The sequence below is a fragment of the Dipodomys spectabilis genome, unplaced genomic scaffold (genome assembly GCF_019054845.1).
Source record: "Dipodomys spectabilis isolate Male_0828 unplaced genomic scaffold, ASM1905484v1 ptg000017l, whole genome shotgun sequence".
Taxonomy (NCBI): Eukaryota; Metazoa; Chordata; class Mammalia; order Rodentia; family Heteromyidae; genus Dipodomys; species Dipodomys spectabilis.
The window spans coordinates 15343692-15369832 of record NW_024870694.1 but is presented as its reverse complement, the minus strand read 5'-3'; the positions used below and the strand labels follow the sequence as shown (position 1 = coordinate 15369832).

The 26141-nt window shown below is 36.2% G+C and overlaps 1 protein-coding gene across 2 annotated transcripts; it reads left to right on the top strand.

The window, feature by feature from the left end:
* On the top strand, positions 1-21293 carry Cldn16 (claudin 16). 2 transcript variants are annotated; one of them, XM_042668670.1, is made up of 5 exons: positions 1-558; positions 12262-12364; positions 15068-15193; positions 19772-19963; positions 21009-21293. In XM_042668670.1, exons 1-5 carry the CDS (start codon positions 442-444, stop codon positions 21140-21142), a joined length of 672 nt encoding a protein of 223 aa, XP_042524604.1. In that variant the 5' UTR covers positions 1-441; the 3' UTR covers positions 21143-21293. The 2 variants fall into 2 exon arrangements, with proteins under 2 accessions (XP_042524604.1, XP_042524596.1); XM_042668662.1 differs by having other exon boundaries at positions 5-558; positions 15029-15193.
* The last annotated feature ends 4848 nt before the right edge of the window (positions 21294-26141 follow it).

The following is a 26141-nucleotide window of genomic DNA, read 5'->3' as shown; positions in this document are numbered from 1 at the left end:
TGGCTCACTTTCCCTGGAGGGCCTGGGAAAGAACAGCTTACAACCTGTGTCACGGGGTAGGACCCTTCCTCCTTCTTAGCGCTGGTACAGCCTCTGGTGACCATCATTTCCCAGTAGTCCGTAGACTGGACAGAAAAATGTTTCGATGTCTCCTTCTCTCCCCTACTCAGCATATACTGAGTCCTTTTCCTGACCTGGCTTCTGATTGGAGACTGGTTGCTTTGGATAGTGACCTCCAGGACCCCTGTAAAGGGGTTATTGCCTGTTTGGGTTATGTTTACCACAACTTAAGACATCTGCAGTGGTGTGTGAGAAAGAGGAAAAGAGTTGTGTTTCCTTAGTTCCAGGTACCCAAAGCGGAAGGCCAATAGCATTCCATCTATCTGAGTGAAAGCAGAGCTGGCATCGGCCCATGTGTCCTTTTTGGAAAGACTGCTCAGCATGATGAGGGATCTTCTTCAGTATGTTGCCTGCTTCTTTGCCTTTCTCTCCACTGGGTTTCTGATTGTGGCCACCTGGACAGATTGTTGGATGGTGAATGCTGATGATTCCCTGGAGGTAAGAAGTCAGCAACTTCTTTCTTTGACCCAGTTTATATTTTCTCTCAGCTTCACTGCCAGATATAGTTTGGTACATTTCCTAGGATTGACTATCATGAAGTCAGCCAACATCAACAGACCTGACTACTTACTTCCTGAATCTTGACATTATTCAGTTTACTCATACTTCACCCTAAACTATAAAGTAGTAGTTGTTATTGTCCTATTTCACAGATGAAGTGGTAAGATAATCCTTCTCTTATTTATAAAGATAAATGCACAGGAGTAATTGTGTAATTTCTGGCACCAAGACCTCCAGAAATTTACCTCTTCCATGACTGTATTGGCCAAAACAATGTTGCAGTAACAGCCTTTTCCTCAAATCTGTAAATCTGGATACCAGTGGAGGATTGTAATAAACTTTCTAAGTCGAAAACATTGAAGAAGTAAACTCAAGGCATGTAAACCTAACTAGTTAGTATGCAGTAGAAAAATGTGATTTTAATGAATTTCCAAGAAAAAGGAAATCTCCCGAGGGAGAATTAGTCTTTCCCCTGCATCTTAATGTGTAGGTGACATCCTATATTCAAAATGAATTACTCTTGGGAACAGAGTGCTACGTAAGAAATGAATGTGTGGGTTCACATTTGAGGATTTTATTTTTCTCACTGAGGAATTCAAAGTGAAATAAAGTAAACGTAAAGTTCAAAATCATTTTCTGCTGCTGTTCATTAGTAAGGTTTAGGAAAGTCTAGGTAAGGAAAAGCAACAAGAATGCTCCAAGAGAGAGATATTAGCAACACTAGTTAGACATCCATGGATAACCTGAAAGGAATAATAATCACCTTCAAGAGGTTTAGAAAACTACTAGAAAGCAAGTATATATATATATAATATATATATTATATATATAATATATATGTGTGTGTGTGTGTATGTATATATGTATATACGTATATATATGTATATATATGGGGGTGTGTATGTATATATATCCTATTTATCAGAGAAATGGAAAGTAATTACCTTTCCATTTTGTTGTGACATTCTCCTGGTTGTTTATTTTATCTTGCTTTTAATTAATTTCTGATTCCTACATGGCATTTCAAAGTCAGTGGACTTATAAATACTTTCTTAGTGCTAGAAAATCATATTTCTAAAAGCTGTGATAGAAAATTGAACTTTTGTAGGATGTCTGCGTTAAAGGGAGTCTAGTGATATATTTTACTTGGTCATAAACATGAACAATAAATGAAAACTAAGATGAATGAGCTCAGGGAAAAGAATAGATAAAACATTATATTGTCATTATTTTATCATTATCCAGATTGTCAGTTAATGGTATCTATAAAGAAATAGGTTGGACTTGAGCATACTTAAAATTATGTTTTAAAAAATATCCTAAGAGCTACTCAGGAAACTGAGGTCTGAGGATTGTAGTTTGAAGCAATGGAACAGGAAAGTCTGTCTGCATATTAACCACCAAATATGCTGAAAGTGGAATGCCAGCCTTGAGCAAAAAAACTCAGGGACAGCTCCCAGACCCTGAGTTCAAGTCTCAGGACAGGTACAAGAAAACAAAAATATCTTAAGATATGTAACAATCCCATCTAAAACTAGTTAAAATTATTTTCTGAAGTGATTTGAAAGTCTTTTTCCTTAACAGAATGGCCAACCTTGTTTAAGAAGTATTTTCAAAATGGGTGCTGTGGCTCACATTTATTATTCTAGCTCACCTATAATCTTAGCCTGAGATCTGAAGGTCAGTCCACTTGGGAAGACAAATCCATGAGACTTATTTCAAGTTAAGCAGCAAAATGTCAGAACTGGAGATAGGGCTCAAGTAGTAGAGCACCCCTCAGGAGCAAAAACAGTGCAACTCCGAGACTCATAGTTAAAGTCATAGGAACAGCATTACTTACTTACTTACTTAATACTTTTAGGAAAGATCAGACTTCTTGAGAGAGAAACTTGGAATCCTGCATTTAAAACATTTTTCATTTTAGTACCATTTGTTATCTGCTGCCATGAGAAAATGGTAAGATGAAATGAATGGAATAAGCAGTCCAGGTTATTTGCTTCAAGTTAACCGTCAAAAAGCGGGGCAAGAGTTACTGAATATTCCTTACTTTATTTACTTCAACTGAATGAAGTAAATTACCCAGTAAGCCTTCGTGCTACACAAACCCTGTTTCAAGTTAGTTCGCATTCTCTTTCAACTATCCCTATTTGTCAGTATTTTTATTCTCATGACAATTGTTCCTTTAATTGGTCAGAACTAAATTTAGAGATTCTGCTACCCACTGACTCAATTACACTGGGCGTTCTCTTCTATATCACATTGATCATTGGTACAAAATAACAGCTCACTTTAAACATGGTTGAACAAAATTCAACCTAACAAAAGTCTTTTTCTAAATTTGTAGCCTTTTATTGTCATTGCAAAGGTGATATACAGAGGGGTTACAGAGATATAAGTCACATAAAGAGTAAATTTCTTTTTGATAAAATGTGACCCCTTCCCTGACCCTCTCCTAGTTTTTCCCTGCTGTTCCTACCCAAAAGTTGTAGAGTTCATTTTCAACATATCGTCTAGGGAGTATCACTGCTGCATTTGTTCACCCTTTGTCCTACCATTTCTGTCCTCCTCCTTAACCTCCCAAAGACAGATATACAAACAAACAAGGCAAACGGTAAACAAAATAAAAAGCACACCAAAGGCAAAAAACCTCTTGTTTCTATTTCCTGGAGTTTATTTCAATAAATATTATTATATATGTATATATCTGTGTGCATATATATATATATATATATATATATATATATAGTAGGATATTTGCTGTAAAGGGAGTCCAGTGATGTATTTTACCTGGCCATAAACATGAATGATAAATGAAAAATACTATGAAAGAGCTCAGGGATCAGATGATCAGATGCACATAGGTATTGCACCTTTGTGCTCTTCTTCTAAGGATATGGTCCTTGGTTCTCACTGTGTGTGAATGCCTCGAGACATGTATAATTTACCATGTACCAGTATATTATTATTATTACTACTACTACTGCTACTGCTACTGCTACTCCTCCTCCTCCTACTTTTTATCATCCAGTTTGTTTACGTGTAGAGTTATAGGTACATTCTAGCTATCTCAAATGAGGGAAACAATGCAATCTATGTTTCTTTAAGTCTAGCTTACTCTGCTTAATATAATATTTACAAACACACTCATAAAAATTTTAAAAAGTAAAAAAGATACTGTGAGCCGGGCGCAGGTGCCTCACGCCTGTAATCCTAGCTACTCAGGAGGCTGAGACCTGAGGACCGCGGTTCAAAGCCAACCTGGGCAGGAAAGTCTGAGAAACTCTTTTCTCTAAGAAAAATCACCAGAAAACCAGAAGTGGTGCTGTGGCTTACGTGGTAGAGAGCTCGCCTTGAGCTGAAGAGGGACAGCACCCAGGCCTAGAATTCAAAACCCCCCAACCAACAAAAACATATAAATTTAAATAAAAGATGCTGTGGGTCCATAGTTTTGCTGTTATTGTAAATGAGAAAAGCAGGAGGGCTAAGAAATGCATTTTGTGATTCCATTTGACTTTGTCAGTACCTGAAAGGCACAATGGTAATCCTCCTAGATGAAACAAAGGTAAAGGAAGGAGAGTCCTGTCCTCCAAGAGTAGACATGAGGTGAGGAAAACATGATTACGGATAGAACTACAATAAAAATTATGGTCAGTTCATATTTCAAGAAACAAATGGACAAAGTACCATTGGTACGGAAATCAGCAAGCTAAGGTTTCATCATCAAGCTATGGGACATTGATGTAGTCCACATGGAAGAAAAGGAATTTGAGAAAAGCCCCCAAATAATGCCAAGGTTTAAAAAGTTGAAATGGTATAACAGGAGCCTTCTAGATGTGAGAATAAATATAGACAGACTACAGGAAAGCCACAGCTTGATAGAATACTAAGAGAAATAGCGCGACAAAGAATGAACCAATACAACACTGATATTCACTAGACACTATGCTGGAAATGAACTTTACAAGCTGGGGAGGAGGTTGGAGGGGAAAAGGTGGAGAAAAAAAGAGAGGGGGTAGCATAATTCAAAAAGAAATGTACTCATTACATAACTTGTGTAACTGTAACCCTCTGTATATCACCTTTACAATAAAATTTAAATTAAAAAATGTGTATTAAGCTGAGTAACAGAAAGCAGGAAACAAAGATCCCAAATATTCCTAGTTTTATCCCCGTGAATCTGCCTTGAAATACGAAATTCTTGGTATTTATTTAAGATATTAGGACAAAATTATCACACCCAAAATTGCACTGTGGCTAACTTTAGAGCAGAGTTCACAGACCCTACGCTATGATCCTGCTCTTGTCCTTATTGAATCCGTTATGAAAGCGGTGTGCTTGTGGCATTGTATATATGTCATCATAGCAAGAGTTTCTAATGCAGAGAGTTGGGTCTTCATGGGATTTACATATTATGTAAAATATAGAGCTTATCCCTGGGCAAAGGTACTTCACAAATATGCAAGCCATGCATTGTGGATTGCTCATGCTCATTACTTGAGGGAACTGGTTGCAAGTAGTAAAGGAGGTATGTGGAGATCAATTGACTTCTGCCACATACCAAGAAGAAACAGATGGTGGTTTGAACTATGATAGGAAGCATGAGAAAATATATAAAGATATAAACCAGTCCAAGAACTTAGATGGATGGGCATGATAACGTTATGTGGGAAAGAAAATGATAGAGAAAAGTGGACATTGAAATTCAACTTGCCATTCTGGGGGCAATTGGAGGGATCAGTATAACTGAAGAAAATTAATTGAAATCATCTGGAGCAATGTCCCTGAATGATCCCACTATATCTGGCTTAGTTTAACATATCTAGGAGCAGAGACAGAATTCTTTAGTGGGAAAGTATATAGGTTAGACGGGATAACAGAGGAATGACAGGTTAAATTCTGCCTTCCCAGTGATTTAAGTAGGCTTTTAGTTTACTCTAAGCCACATTTCTTCTTCTGTAAAGGGAGAATGATAATGTATGTGCCATTGGTTTTTCTGGAGGATTAAAAGAACTTGTATATCCTAAACATTTCCCTCCACACCAGGCAAACACAAATCAGTCAATAAATGTTAGGCATATTGTGATTAATTTCCAGTGTAATGTTTTGTTTGTATTCTGCAGGCAGAGATGACATTTTGTGTAATGTTCTCTGAACAGAGAGATTAGAGATTTAAATCTTGCTTCTATTTTTGTTATTGATCCCTTTTGGAGAAATTTCTGTTGACTTCTCTGGGCTATAGTTTCACTGTATTTGAACTCATAGCCATTTTTATATTGCTTGACAATAGGAAAAGGACAGGCAATGGAGTTCCAAAGCAAAAGCTATCTATCAAATGCTCATCATATTGAGCAAAGGTAATAAACAATTAGTAACTTCATTAGTATGCTGACATCATGCATGTAAATACTAATTAGCATACCCAAATATAAAAAAATAGTTCGCACACAAAGTTACTAGTTTTTCCATTATCAGAAAAAAAATAAGTATTTACTCAAAATTATTTGATTCTTCCTTAATTTTTTCTTAATCATTTCCTTAAAAAACTGCAATTATACCAAGCATTATTATGATTAAAATTTTATTACTTCAAAAGAAAGTTGTTCACATTGGAAGTTATTTTATCCTCATAATCAGGGGTTTTCCTGTGCTTTCTATTTCCATTAATGATGTTATAATTCTTTCAGACATAAAGTGCGCATTAAGATTATTTTATCTAGTATTTGCTCTGATTGTTTATATGCTAGATTCCAGTTGGCTTCAAACACTTTCAGCACATATTTAAGACTGCAAATGATCTTTCGTTCAGTGCTTGGCTTCCTACAGTGCAAGACTCTGTAGGAAAGCTTACAGTGGTTTGTTTGTGCGCCTGAACTCAAGATGCACCTTTTAAGATACTTGACATATTACTGAAAGAATAAGTGAATGGATGAAATACATGGAGTAATCTTCAGAAATATCATCCAGTCAAGTAGTATCTGTAGACAAACAACCTTTTTATAAGGAAAGATTTTATATCTTCCTGTAATTAAAAAATTTATCATGTATATTGGCTCAAATTTTAATAAGATAGTAATAACGATATAATCCTCTGCAATGTCTATTAGGGTTGGTGAAAGTGTATTCTGTCTCGTTAAAGAAGGTTTTCTGCTTAGTGCTTTAAAAAGAAAGAAATGTTGAAAAGAGAAAATATTTCTGTTTTACAATCACTCATGAAACATAATTGTGATTTCTGTTACTGGGTGGTTATCATTGCAAGTCATAAAACATATTTTAGATGAATGTATTCTGATGTATGTAGTTAAAATAAACTAAATAAGAAATATTAAAGTTGAAGTAGACATTTCAGACATGTGAATCAGTCAGGGAACTCCAATATAAAAGTTGTATTTTACCCACTAAGTTTGAATTACCTTGGTTTCTTTTTTATTATCACTTGTACATTTAGCTAGTGCTCAGAAAATACAAAAATATAACTATAAAGGATACTTTTCAGCAAGTAAACTCATGATTTTCTTTTATATTTTATAAGGCAATGTTAGTCATCATTATTTCAGTCTTGCTCTCTAACAAAGGTATATCCTACATTGAGTTACTTTATGTCGTGAGATAATAAAAACAATACAATATAAAAGTAAAAAGTTCAGAATCCTACTTCAAAAAATTCAAATGCATTTGAATTACTTAGAAAACATTATAAAAACATTTATGTCTTGATAAATGCATTTAAGTAAGTCTTGCCTTCAATAATAAACCTCAGCAGCAAAAGAACAATAAAGTAATATGAAAATAAGAAACACTACTATATGTAAACAAGGGTTGTTTTATGATACATGTACTACTGGCTTATTATGCTTGACTTTTGTCTTTTTTTCATTATTTATTCTGTGGGGCTAGAACTCAGGGCTTAGGTCCTGTGCCTTAGCTGTTTTGCTCACTACCACTTAAGCCACAGCTCCATTTCTGGATTTTTGGTGGTTAACTGGAGATAAGAGTCTCATGAACTTTCCTACCTAGGCTGGTTTCGAAACATAATCCTTGATCTTGGCTTCCCCTGTAGCTAGGATTACAAGCATAAGAGACCAGCACTCAGTTTATCCATTCATTGTTTGATCTGATGAATACTGGCAAATAAAGATTTTGTGTAATAATGAATAATCAACAATAAATATTTACCAAGCCTAGTATATAAAAAGACAAATCAGGAAAAATTATGTATTGTCACTTACATTTCAGGAGAGATGAAGAAAAAAGAGATGGGCAAACAAGACCTCACAAAAATCTTTTATGTAAACTTATATTTTATTTAATTTATATTTAAATTTAAATAGAAAATATAAATTTATTTATTTTTTTCTGTTTATATGGTACCAAAGAAGTGAACCCAGGGCCTCAGGTATGCTAGGCAAGCAATCTACCACGAAGCCACATTCCTTTCCTTAAAGGTATATTTAAATAGTACGAAAACTCTAAAATACATTTATTGATGTCTCAGTACAAGTGTACATTATGTAAGGTTTTAACCAGGTTAAATATAGCTATGCCCTCGAATATTTATCAGTTTTTTTATGATGAAACATTCAAAACTCATCACACATTATCATTATTTATAGTCACTGCTGCAGAGTAGCACGGCAGAAGCCCTTGCTCTTACCTAGCTCTGAGTTAGTGTTCATTAATAAACCTCTCCCCATCTCCCATCCCATCTACCCCTCAACTGGCTCATCTCCTAGCTTCAAGGTAACCACTATTCAACCCTCACCATTTACAAGACCATTTGTTTTAGAGTCCTCATAAGAATGAGGAAAGAGGGGCTGGGAAGGTGGCTCAGTGGTAGAGCGCTTGCCTTGCATGCCTGAGGCCCTGGGTTCGATTCCTCAGCACCACATAAGCAGAAAAGAAAAGCCGGAAGTGGGGCTGTGGCTCAAGTGGTAGAGCGCTAGCCTTGAGCTGAAGAGCTGAGGGACAGAGCTCAGGCCCAGAGTTCAGGCCCCACGACCGGACCCAAAAAAAAAAAAAAAAGAATGAGGAAAGAAAGGAATACTTGTCTCTTGAGATCTCATGGAGTACTCATCTTTCTGTGCCTGGTGGCTTGTTCCCTATAACCTCGAGGACTCTGGTTCTATAGGATAAATCTGTCTTTATGGGAGAGAGCTAGAGAGCTCAGAATAGATCATTTCAGAAGTACAGAACTAATTTACAACACCGTAACCCAGTGGACAAGTGTGGTCCTCAACATCACTGCCTAAAACTTTTCAAGTGTTTTCCTTCTCATCCATAGTACTTGGGAATCACTGTATAGAATGACTTGATTAAACGTGTTCCAAGATGATTCCAAGTCAGTATAAACTTAGCAGTTCTCTTGTCTCCTGAATTTAATTGTTTTGGTTTAGTGCAATTAAAATCACATAGGAAGCAGCAACTGTGCAGATGTTGTTCAGGGTAATGATTTTCTACTCCAAATATCCAATGAGAGTAATATGCATTTATGTGGATCTCTTCAATAAGCATCTGTTAAGCAAGGAGGAGAGAACCTTGAAGCAAGTTTTCTTGTCTGGGTTGGTTGTTTCATTTCCAGTATTTGGTTGGCATGTTCACTAGTGCACAACAGGAATTCAATGAATACAGTTTGGAAAAATGACAAACTGATTGAGGCAATAATGCATATACACTACACAGTGTGTTATAATGAAGAGTAGAAGCATATGAGCACATTATTGCGGTATTTCAGAGTATGAAGACATTGATTCCAAATGGAAAGGATTAAGCTCATCTCGTGGAAGAAGTAAAATTTTGGCAGGTTGAGAGCAGGAGTAGTCATTCTTAATATTATATACCAGAAGGCAGAAATTAAAATGCCTTGAGGATCTAGGTAGCCAATGCACTTGAGGAACGCAAAGAGCATAAGAATTGTGGGAATCTGGTGGGCATACCATCCACCCCTCCCCCCCCCAAAAATGGGAGCAGCCACTTCCTTGATGCTATGTAGGGTTGGGAGTCTAGGTGAACAGATTGACTACATTTGCCAGGGAAGACAGAAGTGTGGACAGTCCTATAATATTTCTCCATCTGAAGGATTGGCAAGCAATAAAGGAGACTTATGCTGACATGGTGTGTGTTTTCTCCTTTACTGTCAGACCTTAGGCTTCTCAAGTAAGAGACAATCTACTGCTTGTATCCATAGATATGCATCAAAATACAGATTCCTTCAGTATTCTTTCCTATACTCTTGGTAAGTGGACTAGTTGCATGGTAAAAGGAGAAAGATTGAAATTGGAATCCTCTATTTTAAATGAATAAAAATAGTAGTTAACATTTTGTCATTTTTTTTGCCCTTTCAGAAAGGTTAATCATAATATTTTAAGCAGTTGTCTGCTTTTTAAGAATGTTGTATTAAAACCTAAAGAATTTACATTTGCTTTTCTTTTAGAGAGTTGCTAAGAAGCCATTTTAAAACAGGTTAGGTGAACCAAATATTGTATATTATAGCAAGCACAGCTCTCCTTAATATGATAAAGAATATAAAATCTTTTAACCTTGTGTTTTGTGCACAAAGGCACCTTTAAGGGTGTCACCAGTAAGTGCTATATTAACACCTAAGTTTACTTAATTACAGCCACTATTCTCACGTACCTTAACTGAGGGTGAATACCAAGCAGTTTGATAGTATGCCCCTGAGCATTAATACCTAATGAAATAGAATTCCCTGTTTTTTCTAATGAGCTCATTGCTTCTCTAAATATGGTCATTGTAAGTAAATGATCAATAGCCTGGAAATTGACAACACTACTGGTTTGTTTCAAGCAAGAGAGGAATACTCTTATTAGTGTAAAAATGAGTTTTGCATACACACCTCAGACTCTGAGTAATAGCATATATAATGACCGCATATACCAGGGATATTTTAGTGGCTGGTTTAGACAGTAGGAAGTTATGGACAATCATTGTGTAATGGTAGAACAATAGTTTCACATTATGTAGCTTAAGTTAGGGTGAACCACATCCAATATAATGGTTACAGAGGAAACTGAGGATAGTGCACTCTGAGACGGTCTGATTCATCTGTGATATAGGAGTTCCATACAAACTGTTTGTACCATATTCGTTTCCTGGGGCTACAGTAAAAAATTCTCTTAGACTAAGTGGATGAGCCAAGTTCTAGAGGCCAGAAATTTAAAATCAAGGTCTTGGTTTCCCAGCCTCTGAAGCAAATTCTCTGTGGAGAATTTGGGAAACTCTTTGGGCTTCCACTAGTTGGAGGCCTTTCTTGACTTGTGAGCACCTTACCAAAGATAGGTGTCATTATGTTAGAGTACTACACCCTGCTGCTGTGTTGAAGACCTGTCTTTTCCATGTGTTAAACGTGGCTTTTTTTTCCTGCGCCTTAATTTCTTTATTTGTAAAATGGATGATAACAATAATATGCTTCAATAGTGACTACTTCGAAGTATAGAGTCAACTTATCATTAGTTACCACCAAGTTAAGTATTTCTCATAAAGCAATAAAGAAGATATCACATTCCAATTATGATGGGCTTTGCAAGCATTAGAGTTTTACTTGGCCACAAAGCTTCAAGGCAAATGTAAGGCTGAGAGTTGCATATGCATTCCTTAAGTGACTTCTCTTGCAAAGTGTTTTTTTTTTAATCTTTCTTGTCTCTGTGTTTCTTGTAACACCCCTTTCTTTGATTTCTCTTCCCATCCTGCTCTGTTGGTTATCTTTTTCTTGGGGAAAATGTGTTTTTCATTTTCCAGGGTATTTCTCAGACTTCACTATTTCCGGATTTCCAAAGTAATGTGAATCTGAAATTGAGTCTGAAGAAATGATCATGTTTGGCTTGTTGCATATACATGAGCTCTGTCAAGAATACTTGAAACTGCTTTTCTGTTGGCATGTTTACAATTACAGAAAAACCACCGTGACTTACTGCTCATGGATAAAGTAGGAGAAGAATAGGGCATTGGTGAGTTTAGCACTAAGTGGACGTGTGTCATCTGCAAATTATTTCCTAGTGAACGTGGTTCACAGCTGTCAAATTGAATGAAATTAATCCTCCATTTGTTTACATACCTCCATGGCTTTAGCATTTGTAATATGTCAGTAGAGAAGGGAGGAAGAATATGGGACTTTCAGTCATTTGTTGCTGCCTTATCATTTACTGGCTTTCTTTGCTAATATTAAATTTATGAGCCCCATCTAAAACAATACACTTCTTCATGGAATTCACTGTTCATTATGAAGAAAAATTAGTGCATATTCCTAATAGATTCAAGGCATAAACAGTAATCATCTGGTGTTATATAGATTTACTTATGAGTAAATGTCAGCACAGAGAAGGGAAATAATTGTCTCCACATTAAACCATGATGCAGTGATGGAAGTAGACACAGATATTTGGGCGAATTTAGCTCTCATCACTCTTAGCCATGACTTAACTCCTCACACGCCTCTTTCAATCAGGAAGCAGATTCATCTCCTAGTTTACGAAGTGCTTAAGGGAAAATATTCTCACATGCATTATTTGTTGCAAAAAGGGATTCGATCACGATTGTAACCACTGTGCTTTCCTATCAAACATGACAGCCAAGGCTGTCTTTCATCAAGGAGAATTGAAGTGACATAGTGTCTTCTCCAAAATCTAGGTGAGCACAAAATGCCGAGGCCTTTGGTGGGAGTGTGTCACCAATGCTTTCGATGGGATTCGGACCTGCGATGAGTATGACTCCATATACGCGGAACACCCCTGTATGTATACCTTACCCCTTCCTGCTTGACAGGAGGGTCACACTGAGAGTAACTAGACTCAGACTTGCATGCTGCATTGTTTTCTTTTTTTTTCCATAGAACTATGTTAAGGTTCTATTCAACTTGAACTGCTTCCATTAGAAATTGAGTTTCTTTTTGAAATGTGAATTGAAACATTATTTTAGCATCTGTTACCTTTTCCCGTATATTTGTAAATCCTAGAAGGGCAAAAAACATTGTCATAGCTGCTATCTTCCAAAGAACCTGAGTAGGCTTATAGTAAATGATTCTTTAGTTGAAACACATTGTTTGGATATTGTGATTTTTATCATTGGAGTTAGATGATGGCATGTTTTACAAATTAGATGAATGACATACTAGAGATGGCTTTCAGCTATGTCTTCACTCAAATAGAAAGTTTGCCAGAAGATGTCTAAGAGAAAGAGAAGTGGAGATAGAAAGGGCAGAGATAGAGACGAAGAAAAACCCAGAATGTGGAGTCCTTAAATTAAACACCAACTCACATGATATAGTAAGTAGTGACACTGACATTGGCCCTTTCATCTGCCCTGCTGGTAGCTTCTAATCCTACTTATTTCTTTGAATGAAGTGATCTCTTAAATTAAAACTCCCATCCTTGATTCTCTCAAAATTTATTTACATCATTTACTCATTTACTTTGACCATTGAATCATGCCAAGAAATTAGACCAATCATTTTATAGAAGCAAAGTGATCTTAGTCCCTTTCAAAGCAATTGATGGGTGATAGCACCACATGACAGCATGCTTACTTGCACACATACAGGCATGCATCCATACTTACATGCATGTGCACATAATACATACATACATACATACATACATACATACATACATACATATGTACATATAATAAATGCAGAGTAAACCTTTGGAGTGTGACCTTTTTCCCTGGATAAGATCTCCATCCAAGGAAACACACTTAAAGAACAACACTCTAAAGTATCTTTGCCTGGTATTTAGGAGTTAAGTACGTAAAACAAATTCTACCTTTAAAAAAGTAGATTTTGAAAGGAAGAATGGAAAATCATGTTGAGCACTCAGCCAATTCCAGAATTTCATTGCACTACCAGAGATGAGAAGAAAAAACAAAAGATTAAACAATACTACCTTGTACATTCATGCAAGAAGAAAATGAAATCATTCACAAGCTCACGACGAAGAAAACCACTGTTTATAGTTTAGTCAGTTCTTTTTTAAAAATATTTCATCGATGTTACCTTACATTTTTCTTTTATGCTTACCTATTATTTTCAAATGGTGTACTAAAAATTGATTGTTTTTTAAGTGCATTTTTAAGACAATAGGGATAAAAATGTATACCAGGTGTGGATGTACCTATGAAGAAGTAGAATTTTCATACAGTTACAGTTAGATAACCCTTCTTAGGCTCTGTACATATAGGATGTGTGGCTCCTGATGAATATTTGCTTTCTAGGACTCCTGTTGATAAAAATAATTTGAGTTCACCTCCTCTAAATTAACATACACAGTCCATTCTGATAGCTCAATCTAATAATCCCAAATTAAGAAATTATTCACCAGCCATTCTCAACAGTCTGCTCACAGGGTACAGACTGACTTTGGGACCCTTGGACCACCCCACAGGCACAAGTCCTGCATCTCCAGAGAGACCTGTGTGTGGGAACAAGAGCAACACAGGCCAACAGGAAGGGAAAACCAGGGGTCTTGAGGATCTGAATACATTCAGATTGCCTTAACCTGATGCACTGCCCTTGGTGGTCTCAGATTCCATCAAGGGACCAGAAGACTTCAAGGAGAAAACTTCAACAGAGGCACACCAAAATACTCATTGGCCTGGAGCACTGTGTAGGAAGCCTACTTGTATATAACGATCTGTTTTTGACTGTAGCTTTAAAATAGCAAAGCAGAGCTAAAGAGTTGATACAGAGTATTAGCCAAGAAGAATTACCGTCTCTGGAGCTTAGAGAAGTTGGTTTGAATTCCAGAAATGGTTTGTTATTTACAGCAGAAATGACTTTTCTCCTTCTGAGATTCCTATCAACCTGAAGTCATAATAGGAGCCTTAAAGTATTTTACCCTACAGGCATGTGCAAAAGTTTAACCAATTACTTTAAATTTTTAATGAAATTAAGATATTTCAGATATTTATTAAGTACCTACAGATATTCCATCTTCAATTCAGTATTTGGCTAGAATTCACCAGAACAGGAAACAAATTATAGAGTGTGTATAAATATATTAAATAAATTAATGTGTGTATATAGAAAGTGCATATGTGTGTGTCTGTGTGTGCATGTGTAGATATGTGTATATGTATATGTATGCATATGTCCCAATATCTACTATATTGATATCTATCTATCCCTATGTTTATTAGTATATTATCTAGTGAAAATGTTAATAAAATTAAGAGATCATTAGTATTTAAACAAGTAAGGAAAACAATTTCATAATATTTTTTAATTTTATGAATAAAAGGGCATTCCTGTTCCTGTTTATGTAAATGTAAGTTTAGAATCTATTTGTAGGCTTCAGTGAATGTACATGCTCCACTGGGGTTTGGTGTACCTCTGTGAGCTAACTTGTCTCTTTCCCTTGACTCTCTTATAACCACATGTCCTGGCTGGGCGATCATCTAGTGAAGCTTGTGGTAACTCGAGCGTTGATGATTACTGCAGATATTCTGGCTGGATTTGGATTTATCACCTTGCTCCTTGGACTGGACTGTGTGAAATTCCTCCCTGATGAGCCATACATTAAAGTCCGTATCTGCTTTGTTGCTGGGACCACATTATTAATAGCAGGTACTGGTTGGGATTGACAAGAGGGATGACTGACCATAGAGTAAGGTACTCTCTGAATGAAGGTCTTGACTTGAATTGGTGCTGCTCTGAAACCACTCCTTTGATCGTCCTATAAGACTTGCTTTCCTTGATTGAAGGAAAAAATAAACAAAACAAAACAACGTATCTACTAGCCCTACTTTCTCCTTTGGAAACAGATAGTCTTTTGGTAATCTCCCAGATTTAGGTATGTTAAAGTTCTGGAATTATCTTTCAGTCAGTCAGAAAGTTATATAATCCTTTAATTTTTAAAGTCATTTCTTTTGTGATTATTCCTGACTTTAAGTTCCAAAGTAAACCCTAATCTGTGATTTCCTTGCTTGGACATTTACCAATTTTTTAAAGCAATGGATTGAATTGACCAAGTCTGAAATTAATTTTTTTATATGCTAATTTATTGGATCATAAACATGACAATGAAGGAAATTGTATTATTATCTAAATTTTAACAGATCAAGAAGTCTTTATATGGTGTTTGTTAAGGAAATAGAAAAAAAGATATTTTAGGTCTTATTGCAAGTTATACTGCTCAAGAATCAAAAACATATTTAGGAAGAGTAAAAACCAAAAGGTGATGGCTCCAGAGAGGAAAGAGTATTATTTTATGGTATAAATGACTAGCTGGCCTAGGCAATTCTGGAAATAAAAGTACTTGGAGATTATCTGTCTATCTATTTATCTATGTGTGTCCACATATGTATATGATATAATGATATCTTCAACTTTCTCTCACTTTTGGATGTATAGACTCGAAAACTACAATAAAATTGTCCACAATAATATATATCTTGGATTGCTGCTATAAAAATTCAGTGTGGGCAGAGCAAACTCCAAGGAGAAGAACTAGCCTTTACTCATTCAGAAGGATATCTACCTGTTTTTGTAATTTTTTAATGCAGAAAGTTTAAGACCCTAATAATCCTCAAATTGTACTGATAAGTAATAATAATTCAGCAATTTATTTATTACATTATTTTTTTCTACCAGTTTACTGGTACAGGTTTTGTACATAACAATGGGTTTTATTTAGAAAACTTAAGCATTTCAATTTTGTTTAAGAACACACTTTGAGGCCTCACAAGATATCACTCATTTTGTTGTTGTTGTTGTTGGTCATGGGGCTTGAACTTTGGGCCTGGGCGCTGTCCCTCAGCTCTTCAGCTCCAGGCGAGCGCTCTTCTGCTTGAGCCACAGCATCACTTCTGGTTTTCTAGTGGTTTATTGGAGATAAGAGTCTCACAGACTTTCCCGCCCGGGCTGGCTTTGAACCGTGATCCTTATTGCTCAGCCTCCTGAGTAGTTAGAATTACAGGCGTGAGCCCCTGGCACCTGGTTTATCTTACATTTTTGTAAAATGACAAAACAAAAAATGCAATTCCTTGAGGAAAATCCCTATAGGAAGCTGTGTGTTATAGCTCAAGTCTATAATCCCAGCCACAGGGGAAGCACAATGTATCTGTCATCATAGTGATGCAGGGAAGTACAATGGAGACTTGTCACCTAGGCCTAAAGCAGAAACCTTACCTCCAAAAAAAGAGGGTGGAGGAGGGAGTATGGTGTGGCTCAGATGGTAGTGCAAACCTAGCAAGTATGAGGCCCTAAGTTCAAACCCCAATACAGAAGAAAATTCCTAAAAGAATTACTGGTGAAATGCCTAAATTAAATTAAGCTTTGAAAATATTATTTAGAGGGCTGGGAAGGTGGCTCAGTGGTAGAGCGCTTGCCTTGCATGCCAGAGACCCTGGGTTCGATTCCTCAGCACCACATAAGCAAAATGAAAAAAAGCCGGAAGTGGCGCTGTGGCTCAAGTGGTAGAGTGCTAGCCTTGAGCTGAAGAGCTGAGGGACAGTGCCCAGGCCCAGAGTTCAGGCCCCACGACCGGACCCGCGCTCAAAAAAAGAAAATATTATTTAGAAAGACAGTGATACATATATGAGGTATATCTGTATGTATGTATGTATGTATGTGTGTGTATTTAAAATTTCTAATCTCTTTTGAAATTTGAAAAAGCCATTCTCAACTAGGTGCTATTGGCTCACATCTGTAATTCAAACTACTCAAGAGTTGAGATTTAAAAGATCAAAGTTTGAGGGCAGCCAGGGCAGAAAAATTTACTATACTCCATCTCCAAAGAACAAGACAAAAAAGGGGAAAAAAAGCTTCCAGGTTGGAGACATGGCTCAAGACTTCAAGTACTAGCACAGTTTTTAAAAAAAAAAAAGGAAAAAGAACTAAAGCATTCCTAAATTAGCCTATGAGCAGCAGTGCAGTACCATAGGAAATATATGTTAATGCATACCTTGTGTGAATATGGTAGAAGTCTATTTCCTGACTTGTTTTCTTCAACTACTTACTTGGAATAAATAGAAAAAGGAAATCAAATTGTGATTTTTAACAGATATCACAGATTCCCCCAGAGACAGAAATGTTGAGCTTTTTGGTAGGCTACAGAGCCTACTATAGGTTTTTATCTCCTAACCTCTTTCTTCCATTTGAGCCTTGACATACAACTTACATCACTAAAACGAAGTATCATGAGTATCACTTGCAACATTCAATTGCGCAGAGGCTAAATTGTGGAGATTAACTTAAATTTAAAGGGAAGACATTTCTTGTTTCATTCTCATATGGTGTTGGAGTATAAGGATTTGTCTGAAAACAAAGACAACAAAGACAATTCTTCCTTAGCAATTTAGTTCTGACCCTAGTACACAAGAGGAAAGATGTGTGTGTGTGTGTGTGTGTGTGTGTGTGTGTGTGTGTGTGTGTGTGTGTAATTGTGGGGCTTGAACTATGGGCTTGGGCGCTGTCCTTCTGCTCTTCAGCTCAAGGCGAGAGCTCTGTCACTTGACCTACAATGCCACTTCCAGTTTTCTGAGTGATTTATTGGGGATAAGAGTCTCATGGACTTTCCAGCCTGGGATGGCTTTGAACCGTGTTCCTCAGATCTCAGCCTCCTGAGTAGCTATGATTACAGGCATGAGCCTGTAATCTGCTCAGCAGAAGGAAAGATTTTTTAAAGTGGATTATCTAAGGGTGCTGATTATAGGGCTGGAAAGCTTCAGTCATGAGTCTGAGAAGCAATAGAATACTCATAGAATCGTCTGGGTGTGGTTCACACATGTATCCTAATCAAGAGGATGAGATTTGAGAGTCAGGGTTCAAAGGCAGCCTAGACAGGAAAGTCTATGAAAATCTTATTTCCAATTAACCAGAAAAGCTCCAAGTGGCGAAAAAGCCAAATGAGAGCTCCAAGCCCTGAGTTCAAGCCCCAGTAGTGGCACAAATGCATAAAAACATACTATATAGAATGGACTTATACTCTATTTTATGTGTTTTTTTTTACTGCATCTTCTTTGTGACGTCTTCCTTTTGTTTTTGATAGTTGTCCTCTCATGAGCTACATGAAATCATTTTGATCAAGCACAGATAACCTTTATGATGTAGCCTTATAATCTTATAATGGAGCTGAAATATTATTATTGCCTATTGATGTAGCTGTTGAAATACCTTAGTGCAAGTCATTTTTCATGTGTTAGTGCTGAGGCTGGTGTAAATTTATGGTCTTTGCTAGTTGTATAGAAGTATTTCATATGTGATACTTGATGAATATAAGCAATGGTTATAGGATCGCACATTTATTATAGTATACTCCTCATCAATTATTTTGCAATGTGCCCCATATACTTATGAAAAATAAAAGTTGGCAGACACCAGTGGCTCACTTTCATCCTATCTACTCAGGAGTCTGAGGTCTGAGAATTAAAGTTCGAAACGAATCTGGGTAGAAAGGTCTGAGAGAACTCTTATCTCCAATTAACCAGCAAAAAAGTAATCAGGAGGTTTGGCTCAGTTAGTAAAGTGCCAGCTGTGAGCAAGCAAGCACAGTGAGTGCAAGGGCCCTGAGTTCAAGTCCCAGTACTAGAAAAATAAATTTACAATAATTTTCTGTGTTATACCAGCAGCTGCCTGGTACTTGTGGTTGCAGGACACATCTCTTCATTACATTTTGTGTGTGTGTGTGATTGATTTAACTTCAGGGTGCTCTGTTCATCATCGCCCTCGAGCAATGGACTGTGCCTCACATATATACCAATACCATATATCATTGATGTCAAGTCAGTTGTCTCATCTCCGTTTGTATATCAAAACTCCATTCGTACATTGATAAAATAACTTACAGACACATTGCTCTGAGTAGATCGTCGTTGTTAAATGATGCATGTCTGTACCAAGATAGTACTGGGAAAATAAGAAAATTGCAATGATCATTTCAAGGTTACACAAACAGAGGAACACTGTGTTGCTTCCATTCTTGTGTTCCTTTTATAAACTAAGATACAATTTGGAAGATCTACAAAATGGAAAGTGAAACACAAAGGATAGAAAACCTACCCCAAATCTAAGAATCCCATGAAGACATGATATACTTGTGACCTCTCTGAATGACTCCACACATTATGAGTACCATGCAGATCTCTTTTGTGTTGAATTTGGAAAGTGCCTCCTATGAATTTTAGAATCCTCCCTTTGTTTCAGGTGCCCCAGGAATCGTTGGCTCTGTGTGGTATGCTGTTGATGTATATGTGGAACGCTCTTCTCTGATTCTGCACAATATATTCCTTGGCATACAATATAAATTTGGTTGGTCTTGTTGGCTTGGAATGGCTGGGTCACTGGGTTGCTTTGTGGCTGGAACTTTCCTTACTTGCTGCTTCTACCTCTTTAAAGGTAAGAACAATGTAAGATCACATACTTCCTTTCCTCAACTACCATCCTTCCCAATCGAATGGAAATTTATCTCACAGAAACAAGTAATGTTTACCTTTTGCCAAGAAACATTCTAATTATTCAAAGACAACCAAGTTGCAGCACTCAAGTCTTTCTACCTAATAGTAGTTTATCAGTTGAAAAGTAAAACACACAGATATCATTGTGTCTAATATTCATATATATATATATGTATATATATACATATATATGTATACATCCACTGTGTCAGTATTAGTGTCAGTACTAGGGCTTGAACTCAGGTCCTGGGAGCTGTCTTTTGCTTTTTCGTTGAAGGCTAGCCCTCCACCATTTGAACCACAGATTCACTTCTTGGCTTTTTGCTGGTTAATTGAAGATAAGACTCAGACTTTCCTGCCATCCTCAGACCTCTGCCTTCTGATTAGCTAGAATTACAAGTGTGAGCGACTTGGCTGAGCTCAGATGTATAATGGTATTTTGATGCATTATGATCTCTCCTATGCATCTAACTTTATCAAATCTACTTAAAGTTGACTGAGATTTTAGCACATGTTGTTAAAGAATTTAATGTGCTATATTGGGGTCTGAGAATTCTTACTTAAATAATTAGTGTACATATGTGTAAATGAGGGGATGCGTGAGGTTGGGAGGGATGAGGGAAAAAATAGAAGGGGTGTCATTGATCAAGATGCATGGTGCTCATAAACTGAAACTACTTCATACAATCACTGGAAGTTAAAAAAAAATAAGAAATGAGAAAAGTTCTTTCTCCTCACTGGGAAAACAAAAATACAAAGTCCTGGTTCAACTTGAAATCTCCAAGTAGCTTTTAGAATGAAAAATTTCAATTTTCTTGTAGTATTTTTTGTAGGATTCCCAAATGGCTTCTACTATAAAAACATATATATTATATATATGCTCTCCTTTTGGTGGATGAGCCTATAAGATGGCATCACGTTTTCATTTTCTAAGGTTTACTAAGTCATACTTATTTATTTCTCTTCATGTTTCTTTTCTTGCCCAGATGTTGGTCCTGAGAGAAACTATCCTTACTCCATGAGAGCACCCTATTCTACTACAGCTATGTCTAAGGCTAAGTCCTACATAGCTCCACGGACAGAGACGGCCAAAATGTATGCTGTAGATACTAGAGTGTAAAATGCAGCATATTTACCAGTGTTTGTGTGTTATTTAACCTGTCAGCATATTCAAGTTAATAAACCAATGTTTCACACCTAAGATAGTCATTTACATTTTATATTCAGGTGAATTAATTGCTAGCTTAATAAAAATAATTGATTTGTGAACACTTACCCTTTCTATTAATCACTGTGTCTCCACAATACTGCCCATGTATTTTAAGACAATGTTGAAATGTTTATCATTTTTTTTGTTTCTACTAGAGTTTAACAACATGGAGATATTAAAATGATCCTTCAATGATGAAGAGCAATCTTTTAAGCAGTTTAGAGATTCTGATCACTGCGAGAGATGGCAGGCAAGCTCTTAGCTCTATTTCTGATTTTTTCCACATTCACATTGCATTGAGAACTTTATCTGATGACTTTGAGGCGATTCTTATTCTACAGTCTGTTCATAACTCCAAGTGTGGTGTTGCTCTGCTTTTTCTTTAAAACAGAAAAAGGAAATACCAGCCTCATGTTCCAAGCATCAATGGAAACTAATAGTCATAGGTGAAAGTTAAAGATAAGTTCTTCCTTTACACTCTAAATGTCAAAGGAAAATGCTAAACTAATACCAGAGTCAGGAGTGATTTTCTTCCTCATTAATAAAAGAGATCAGTGTCCTACTTCAACCATATCCCAGTTTTCTTATGTATTATTAGAATTATTAGACTGCAAGCAGGGATTTCACTGCCAAAGTTTTGATACATCTAAATATGCTTCTTAAATTAAAGATATTAAAATTCAATGATTCAGAACTCAGTTTCAAAATATCCATAAATACGACAAAGCCTAACAGTGCATATTTGCTGAAGCAACTAAAGGTTGACAGCTCTCAAATGAAAAAAAATCCATTTGACTCCTAAAAAATGTATGATTTTTTGTAGAAAAATAGAATTACATACACTTATAGAAGTAAGTCACAGTGGCTAAATGGTATCTGTGGTATTTCTAAATCATAGAATCTTTTTCGAAGACTAGAAATTTTCATCTCTAATTTTCTATTGCTTGCAATTTAAACAAATAAGCTAATGTCCTCATTCTTTCAGAATAATATTGGTGTAACTAGAAATTAGCTTCTTGCAAAAAATAGAAATTAAATTTTGAATCTCTTAAATTCCAAAAAGAGATGGCTCTAATTTACAAGTTTAAGAACACCAGGAAGATAAGGCCACAACTGGACCCTCTTGTAGCAGGAAATGCTGCTGACATCATCATTCCTGGCTTTAACCATGTTTTTGTAACACACTTTCCTGAGCAACTGCAACCAGTTTTGGTTTTTTTTTTTTTTGGTCAGTCATGGGGTTTGATCTTTGGGCCTGGCGGCTATACCTGAGCTTTTCAAAATTCAAGGCTAGCTCTCTACCACTTGAGCCACAGCACCACTTCCAGTTTTCTGGTTATTTGGAGATAAGAGTCTCACAGACTTTCCTGCATAGGCTGGCTCTGAACCTCGATCCTCAGATCTCAGCCTCCTGAGTAACTAGGATTACAGGCATGAGTCACTGGTACCCTGCGCAACCAGTTTTTAGAATAAAGATCAACTGGATGTTATTGTCTTATGAATTTTATAAACTGTGGAATTAACATTTAAAATTGAAGAGCTTATGTAATACATAGGTGTTATTCTATGCATTTAAACACATTTTCACATTTGTGTTTCATTTTTTCTACCTTAATGTTTGGTTATATTATCTTTCATATTCTATATATTCTGTAAAGCTTCACAATATTATTGAGGAAATATAGAAAATTAAGCAGCTTGTTAGATTATAACACTACAATTTTTAATTCTAAAGATTTTATTTGGATGAGAATACTCCAAACAATTGTATTAGTACTTGTTGTGTGTGATTGCTTTGAAAAAGGCTTTGTATATCCTAGAAGAGAAAGTCAATATTTGGGATTTTAATTTTTTTTGAAATATTTTTCATGATGTATTGAAATTTAGTGAAAAATAATAAAATAAAGCATGAGAGAAATAAAGGTTTTTATAGCAACTACCACAAAACCAAATGTTAATTAGCAAAGAAATAATAATTGACAAATAATAATTGACAAACAAATAATTGACTCAACATGCCAAGGAAAAGAAAGAATAAATAATGTGTTTAGTTTGAGACATTAAATCCACTAAAACATAGGTTCTGTCATACATTCCTGTTAATTATGATCACAAAATTAAAAACATAAAACTATACAATATTCTTTACCTTTTTGTAAACCAGTTACTTTCATATTTTAGATTAAAATTATCCTTTTGTTTTCATGAAAGTTGCTTATGTGCTTTGTAGGAAGTTGGAAAATGTAATCATCAAAAGAACATCTTACTTAAACATTGATATTCTCTACACACAGAAGATCTTACCTCTAAAACATTGCCGAATATCTGCACATTCAGTCACTGATAAACATGTATAACACTTTCTGAAAGATCATGCTGTAGGTATTGTTTTGTAACTAATTTTCTTTCTCAGTTAACACTCTTGGCATTTCATGCTAACACATTTTCATATTTTCATGCTATCTAACACCAGTCTGTATTTAAATTTCCTCAAGCATTTTAAAACATATTATACAGTTGGCTATTGATTCAAACAAAAATTGGCATTTCTATTTTTTTCCCTACAGCATTGGAATTTGAACTCATGGTCTCCTGCTTGCTAAGAAGACACTTTATAACTGCCAGTACTTCCTTCCCTCCCTCCCTCCCCTCCCTTCCTCCCTCCCTCCCTTCCTCCCTCCTTCCCTCCCTCCTTCCCTCCCTCCCTTCCTCCCTCCCTCCTTTCCTTCCTTCCTTCTTTCCTTCCTTCTTTCCTTCCTTCCTTGCTTCCTTCCATCCTGTCTGTCTTTGGACTGAGAGCAGGATTAATTCAGTATCTGATGTTTTTGCTCATTGGCTAGAGCTCAACCAACTGAGCCATGCCTCCATCCCCAGCCCTTTCTTTAGTTAATCTTTATTAAAGTCTTCCATTTGAGATAATGACCCTATTACCTATGCTTTCTGTGTAGCTTGGATTATATCCTGGCACCACCACAACTGATCACTATTTCATTATTAATTATATAAATAAATAATTTTTCCCCACTGATCTTGGATTGAAGTGAAAAAAATCAATTTTATTATATTTTGTCTTAGTTTCTGGATTTGTCTTGAAATTACATTTAGCTTAATTAGCAATTACTTTAATGCTATTTCTAATAAGTTGGAATTTAAATCTAAAAGGTAGATGGAATCAAATGAAATAATTTCTAGAATTCACAATGGGGACCTAACATCTAACCCTTGGGTTAGATGCTAAAACTCTTTCTCTGGTAAGGAGAAGGAAAACCTGGTCATTCCACTCTCATAAAAAGATGATTTTCTAATTTTATATCACTTGTGTCTTCAGTGAAATTCTTTAGGTGAGTTGTTAAGCTCACTTCAAGTGAAAATAAATGGGCAATAATTTCCTTTTACACACTCATTTCACTACTATAGATGGAGAACATGATCTTCTAGAGGGAGAATATGCTGATCTTTACTGGAACTGGGACACTTTGGCAGAAACAAGGAAGGTCACAAACAGAAGTCAAAATGTTCCCTTGATTTGCTCAAGCAATGGCACGTACAATTTCTCAATATCTTCCATTCACAGATATCATTATTAACAGAATTTCTTTGAATCAATATCTTTTAGTCTATCGTAATTGTTATTTAGATCTAACTGTTAGCCTTTTGGTTATGAAAGTCTTCTTTATGTTGGCACTTATGTTTTCTTTGTCACAGTCAGTAATGTTAATGAACACACAAAAGTACACGTTTTTAGGTATATTTATTGTCACAACATTCATATATTCTGTACAATCAGTTTCATGGGAAAAGTAGATGATCCCCCTTTCCCCAAGAAGCACTCTGAAGCCGGCACTTATGGCTCATGCCTGTAATGCTAGCTACTCAAGAGGCTGAGAGCTGAGGAATCGCGGTTCCAAGCCAGTCCAGGCAGGAAAGGCCATGAGACTCTTATCTCAATCATAGAAAAAGCCAGAAGTGGGTTCTGTGGCTTAAGTGGTAGCATTCAGGGGCAGCTCCTAGATCCAAAGTTCAAGCCCCAGGACCAGCATAAAAACATTTTAAAATTTAGCTGGGCTCCGGTAACTCAAGCCTGTAATCCTAGCTACTTGATCTGAGGATCAAGGTTCAAAGCCAGCCTGGGCAGGAAAATCCGTGAGACTCTTATCTCCAATTAACCACCCAGAAAACAGGAAGTGGCGCTGTGGTTCAAGTGGTAGAGCACACGCCTTGAGTTGAAAAGCTGAGGGACAGCGCCCAGGCCCAGAGTTCAAGCCCCACCACCGAAAAAAAAAAAATAGAAAAGAATAGAAACAAATCCTACTTTATAGCCATTATTCCCACCAACCCAAAAGAAACCACTCTTCAGATGTCAACTCATGTAGACTAATGTTTGAAATATCATATTCTTAACCTTTGGGTCTGGATTCTTTCATTCAACATTATGACAGAATTCTGTAGTAGTGTTTCATGTAGCTTATGTAGCTTAGTTTATCAATATCTATCTGTGTACAGAACTCTCAGAACTCACTTCCATGAATTTACTACAAAGGCTCAATCCTTGTTACTGATAAACATCTGATTTGTATCTGATTTTTGCTTAATATAAATTATGCTTCTCTGAGCATTTTGCCCATAGTTTTGAAAGTTATGCACTCCCTTTACTTGGAAATGTACCTACAAGAAGGATTTCTCCATCACAGGCATTACAGGCTCTGATACCCAGGATACTACTGACCAGTTCTCTACAATGCTTGTATCAATTTCCATTCCTATACCATAATATGAAAATTTTAGTTGCTATGGAACATGTCAACACTTGGTATAATCTACAGTTTCAAATTTTAGCTGTTCTAGTATGCATGTACTTGTGTCAAAGAGCAAAAACAAAAAATAAACTATACATTTTAACCTTCGATTT